The sequence below is a fragment of the Cheilinus undulatus genome, linkage group 7, assembly GCF_018320785.1.
Source record: "Cheilinus undulatus linkage group 7, ASM1832078v1, whole genome shotgun sequence".
Classification (NCBI taxonomy): domain Eukaryota; kingdom Metazoa; phylum Chordata; class Actinopteri; order Labriformes; family Labridae; genus Cheilinus; species Cheilinus undulatus.
The window spans coordinates 13,667,113-13,673,600 of NC_054871.1; the positions used below are offsets into that span (position 1 = coordinate 13,667,113).

The 6,488-nt window shown below is 38.0% G+C and overlaps 1 protein-coding gene across 1 annotated transcript; it reads left to right on the forward strand.

The window, feature by feature from the left end:
• The first annotated feature begins 684 nt into the window (after positions 1 to 684).
• LOC121512415 (myb/SANT-like DNA-binding domain-containing protein 2) lies at positions 685 to 3,518 on the forward strand. Its single transcript, XM_041791680.1, has 2 exons — positions 685 to 1,258; positions 2,441 to 3,518. Exons 1-2 carry the CDS (start codon positions 724 to 726, stop codon positions 2,761 to 2,763), a joined length of 858 nt encoding a protein of 285 aa, XP_041647614.1. The 5' UTR covers positions 685 to 723; the 3' UTR covers positions 2,764 to 3,518.
• Positions 3,519 to 6,488: the final 2,970 nt, after the last annotated feature.

Genomic DNA, 6,488 nt, shown 5'->3' on the forward strand with positions numbered 1-6,488 from the left:
GACAGCGCACCCTGCACATTAACATTGTGTCTCCACTGATCACTGTTTGGCTCATTTTACTGCTGCTTGTGCAAATCAGCCAACACAATGTGTCATTGTTTTCAACCAGGGTAAAGAAGCACTGTTTTCCTATTGCTCAATATGGCTACCACTGATTACTTCACTTAAGGGGATGGCGATCCTTATTTAAGGTACATCTCAAAAAATTAGGACATCATGACAAGTTTTTTTTTGTTTTTCCTACAATTAAATAATTATTTAAGTTGTGAATCTTATGTATATTATAGATTCATCATTACAAAGTGAACTTTTTCATGACTGTTTATGTATTAATCTTGACGATTATGGGAAATATTTTTCATTTTAAGTCCATTACTATTATAAAATATAATCATCATCATCATATTTATTATTATTATTATTATTATTGTTATTATTATTAATATTACGGTCTAGTCCTACCGTCTTTGTAAACTGTGCAATATAAACAAAGATTGATCGATAAAACTGTTTTTAAAAACGTTTATTACATCGTTTAAATGTTTATTTAGTCGGTCTGCACTTGTGTTTGTGTTTAAATAAAAATGTGTTATTGCCTTGCATGTCCTGAAGACGTTCCCTTGACAAGCGGAAGTACGTCCTTTTGTATACATAAATGACGTCATATTAACGCGCGAAGGAAAAAGAAACCGTCCCATCGCTGCAGAAGATAAACACAGCATCATGGATATTCGTGGCTGGAGTGTGAAGGAAACTCACTGCCTTATTTCTCTTTGGTCTGAAGGTACAATCCAGGAAAAGCTGAAGGACACGTACCGTAACCGGTCCATTTATGAGGAGATTTCTCGGGATATGGTGAACAATGGCTTCGAGCGTTCATGGAAACAGTGTCAACGTAAAATTAAACATTTAAAGTCAATGTACAGGAAGGAAAAAGAATCAAATAACAACACCGGCCGTGACAAATTATCTTGGCCCTTTTTCGATGAATTACATAATGTTTTAGGAGACCAACCTGCTTTCTATCCCGCTGAAGGAGAGGTCCTGGACTCTGAACTGGACGGTAATGAAGATGAGCCTCTCCAATACCAAACACAGGAGGTAAAACCAGCGCCTGAGGAGGATTTCCTGGAGTCAAAGATTATTGGAGGTGAATTTGAACCTCTTCAAATTAAAACAGAGGAAGACACAGAGCCAGTCACCACGGAGAGGGTCCAAATAACAGCGGAAACACGGACTGAGGACGGCCGAAGAGATGGTGAGCATCTCAGTGACATTTTTTACATAGTCTATACAACATGCATTTTAAACAAACTCCATTAAAAAGCAGAATAAGATATGCTCCATGGTCAGATAAACAAGCACCTGCTGGTTAGATAGAGATGCAACAAAACACTGAACTCACAATAAGATATGCATGATATTGAGCGGATGACCACGATTTTTACAGTTTTTCAATTTTACAAAGACTCAGGATTGAAGATTGAATAAATTTCTTTTATTTAATACCTCTTACATTCTTTATATATTATTCTACTTTGTTTCTCCCAACATTCTTGCATCACACATGCCATTATACCAGAATTTTCTTTTTCAGTAAGATACCAGTTAAAATGAAACAATATTGATATCTGTTTCAGTACTCACAACCTGCACTAAAGAAAGGTTCACTAACAAGTAAACACATGCCAAAACTTGACAGCTGTTTATTGCAATAAAAGGCAGCATAAAAAAGACTTTCCTGAAAATTTGTATTGGGCCTTTTTAAAATCAAATATTTCCTCTAAATGATCATAAATAAATGTGAAGACCTGTCTGCGATGATTGTGTACTCTGCCATTTCTGTTCTCTTCCTATTGAGCTCCTTTTATGGGCGTCTGTGTTTATGCAGGCCTGTGAAGCAGTCATTAGTCTGCAGGTTGGGATGTCAAAGGAAACTTTTAGGCACCAGCAGACATTGCTGTCGCTCACCTCTGCCTCTCTTTCTGTCTGTAACAGACACTCAAGTTAATGCATCTTTGTGAGACGCTAGAAAGACTTGATTAATAAAAAATATTTGCCAACCAGTAAAATAAACAAACAGCAAGGAACAAGGCTTTGACAGAGGGCGGTGCAGAGAGATGCTCAGCAGGCAGGGAGGAGCTGCATCAGTCAAAACAAAATCCTGAATTTTGTTTATAACTGCACAGAGGTTATGTGTGTTTTTAACTTCTACAGTGTGTAATCGCTGTGAAACAATCAGGAGATAACATTTCTCTCTGACTTTTTTCTAGAAATAGTATACACCAGCACTCTCATTCATCTAAATCAGTGTGCTGTTTCTCTATCTCTCCTTATTCATGGCATCTGAGTTGAAATATGAATGTATTCGGTTTTTCCTGTGAATTTCAACCATCTTAGAACTAGCAGTAACATCTTTTTTTCTTGTTTGTGTTTGCAGATATCACAGGACAAGAAATTCCCTCAGCTTCATCATCTCAGGCTTCTCCGTCTGCATCATCCCGGCCCTGCAAGAGACGTCTTTCCTTTAGCAGAGGCTCAACCCGCAAGAAGAAGTCAAAATTCGAGACAGCCCTGGAAGCCTTCACCGCTGCTTTGAGCAACAATAGTCGGGACGAGGAGCTACTCCTGAAGATGCAGCGGGAACAGCACGCTCATGAAGAGAAACTTTTTAGAATGCTGATGCAATCCATCACATCGCTAGCACACTGCAGGCACTGTCATGCAAATGCTTGCACTCCTGAATCAGAGTCACCAAAATAAAAGAGGAACTGCCATATATCAAAAGACTAGAACAAAATAGACTGAAATGTAGAACAAGATACCAGTCACATAAATGCCTTTTTCATATGTGGACTCCTGAACATTTCTTCAATAGTTCAGACTGGTTGCTTCTCAGATCTTTAATTGTTCCTACATGAGTCTCAAAGCAGGAGACTATTTCTGCCTTATTGAAAAAAGGACTGACATGGAAATGGCGGACGAGCAACAGAGTTTGACACTGGTTACAGTGGTCACATACTGATTAATTATGAATTAAATATTATCCAATGTAAACTGAAGTTCCATTTTCTGAAATGGTCAGCTGTTAGAGTCCAGGTTCATAGTTATATTATTTTGAGTAAAACACTCCTCTTCCTTCCTCTCAGTCACAGCGGTCTCAAAATATTTTGTTTCCTTTCCTATCAAAAGTTGTATGGTTTTTTTTTTCTTCTTAAACCTCCCACTGTATTTACCAAAGTAATGTCATTATGTACACTCAAACCTTTGTTTTGGAAAGCATCCTCGTTATTTTTAAAGCAAATTTATAAAACAGTCAGTCACCAGCTGAAGAAATCAGCTGAAAGCTCATGCTGCTCAACACCATTAAAAAACAGCCTGAAAATTTCAGGAAGTTTTCAGGAGTTTTGTGTATGTGAAAACACAAATCCTCTTGTGACAATAGTCTTTTTTTCTCCCATCTTTAATGGGTACAGCCCTGATTTAAAAAATCAGACACTGGGAGAAAAATGAATAAAAATTGCAGACATTTAAAAAAATAATCAGTTTTCATTGTCATGTTTTTGCACTATTATCAGTTGCTACTTACATCTTTTGACACATTGAAAAAATGCTTTCTTTTAATCTGATTACTTAAACTGACATTTTTGTCTTAGAAACTGGAGAAAGATAAACATACACTTTAGAGCCCCTGTGAGAAACTTTGGTGTTGTATATTTAGACTAAAACTAGTATCCTTTAATTTTGATCTCTAAAGTGCATTTCTCAAAGACTGCACAGTCTTAAAGTGAACCCTTCATATCAAAATAGATTATCTTCTGGATTAAGTTTTATGTTTTTTATATATACAGTTACATTTTAGGCATGCTTGTCGGTGCTAAGGATTCATTACAAAGCCCGATGTGCAAGAGTCAGTCTTGACACATCCACACACACATCCATCCAAGGTCGAGTTCAATGGCATTCAATGGCTCAAAGGTTTGAAGGCCCTGTGAACATCCACTAAAAGAAAGATTTCTCCAAAAAGTACTGATCAAGTTTGTTCCTTTTACAACATACATACAAGTACAATAATATTAATTTAATTAAGTCAGTGTGTCTTAATATGATGGGTTCTTTTAAATAAGTGGTTCTCAACTGGTGGGTCAGGACCCAAAAATGGGGGCTAAAGTCCTGAAGTTCTTATTGGACATGCATTGATACCATTAATTTTACCCTATTTTACTGTGAAATTGGGTACATTTAAATGTTTGATCAATATTTCAACCAATTTATCTCCAGTTCTTGCAGTCACTGGCTACTGTTCCCATGATAATGAAGTAATTTTTCAAGTTCTCTGTAAAACTGGCAAAAATTGACATAATGATGGGGAAAGAGGGTATAAAATGTTTCAGTTTTGCCCCTATTCTTTTTTATATCAGGTGTTTTGGTCCAGTCGTGCTCCAAACTGCAACATACTCAATTAAATAAATGCATTGTTAAACATTTTTGGAAACTTGGGTCGCAATCAGTCGTAAGACAGACTGGTGGGTCCTGTGGCCGGATCAGTTAAGAACTTTAAATGACCATGTCTGATGAAAAATGCTGAATAACCCATATAAGGAAGATGGCATGTTTTTATTTTTTTAGCTCATTGAATGTTTCAGTATTAATGTCAGTTTGTTAAATAACCAGCTAAAACTTTCTGCAACAAGTTTAAGCAGAAACTTTGAGGTCATTAAATTTTTTTTGTAATTATTCAAAACTCAGTAGTTATCAAAAAGTTAATCTTTGCTGGAACTAGACGGCTGGAGAACACTTTTCTTTAAGAGCAATGCCACAAATAAGCAGAGCCACTGTCACTGAGTCCTTTTACGTGCCAAGGATCAGACAGCTCAAGACAGGAGTGTTTCCATCACTAGGAAAAAGAGGTGTTACGTAGATCTAAACTGGAGTAATCTGTGCTTAAAGCCTCAGAGGTCAAACACAGAGAAACCACAACACAGGGCTGCACTGACACCTTTTTACACAGAACTAGATTTAAAAAATTTTGGCCAAATACTTAAAATGATATGTTGGATCAAGGAGCAACCTCAGCGCCTGAAATGAAGCCAATGCAGAAACACTGCAGTTCCTCAAGCGTCCACTTGAGGCTCGTGGCAGAAGCATAGGAAGTCACAAACAACTAAAGTTAAACTGCTGATTTTTCTACAGCAAAATTAAACATTCACAATCTGATTCAAAGATGGTTATGGTTGGGATAGTTAATTCTTTTAAAGCCGCACACTGCACAAGGACTGTGGAGAATACGAATTTCCAACCATCCACCTTTTTCCAGGTGCTCTACTGTAGTTATTATGGGTGGAACTTAAGGTACTACAGGAAATAGAAAAAAACCCAGCTCAGTTTCTAATCCCAATTCTCCCAGTGGCAAACTGTAGCGGCTAACCACCAATGGCAGCTGTTTTAAAAGAAATTCATGCATAATTAGCAAACACTGTTTCGTTTTTTGACCAAATATTCCCTAACTCTTGGTTATGCGTGTACCTCCATTTGACGTGTCCCTGGCACATACCCTACTCTATTCCAGCAAGAATTGGGACACGGACATGCAAAATGTAGAGATAGGGCTGAGGGTTGAAGTCAGATATTGAGCTTTTCTCTCTGTGTGTTTCTGAACGGCATGCAAAACCTGTAAAACAAACAGCTGGCCGGTTTCATGAAGCTGGTGGAAACCATAGACTTCCTTTTTTTGTAATTTAGTTTAAAACTTTTTGCTGTATAGCTGATGCTGTTTAAACAGAAGTGAAGTACAATACTTCCATAAAAGTGTAAAGTAATAATAGAATTGATGATTTTAAAAACTGCTCAAAACAGTAAAAAACACTCAAAAAAGACACTCTATTATAATAACATGTTAGTGTAAGTAGTTATCTTCCACCGCTGCATATTTATATCAAGTGTATAGTCTAAGTCCAGGCAGGCCAGAGTCAAATGCTGCCTTATAATTGAGATCAGCTGATCTCATGCAAGCCCTCATCAGCTGACTGCCACCTGATTGACTCTAAGCACACTACTGTCTAACTGCACTGATGCTGCCATGTTTAAACCCCTCTAGCCTGGCTACACTCTGCTGCTCCTTCTGCAAGCTGCTTTTTGCAACCCTACTCCACCCCAGCTCCTCCTTTATTATTGCTTCTGACCTAATCAATGTCATTGATGCCTGCTATGCTCTGGGTTTTTTGCTGCTTCCCTCCCTGCCTCAGACTTTCCTTGTAGGCACGGGAAAGGCAGGAACAGCACATGTTCCTGCTTGATGCTTTCCACATAGGCTGGTGGAAGGGCAGCAGGATCCCAGAACAGACACACCACCAAATATAAAGAACAGCAGGAAGTGCAAACAAAGCAGCAACTGCAGATTGAACTCCAAAGTAACAGGGTGCCTGATGTTGCTCAGGCTTTGTCCAGTACTTTCTAAAGTTCACACAGGACAAACATCAAACCATGCT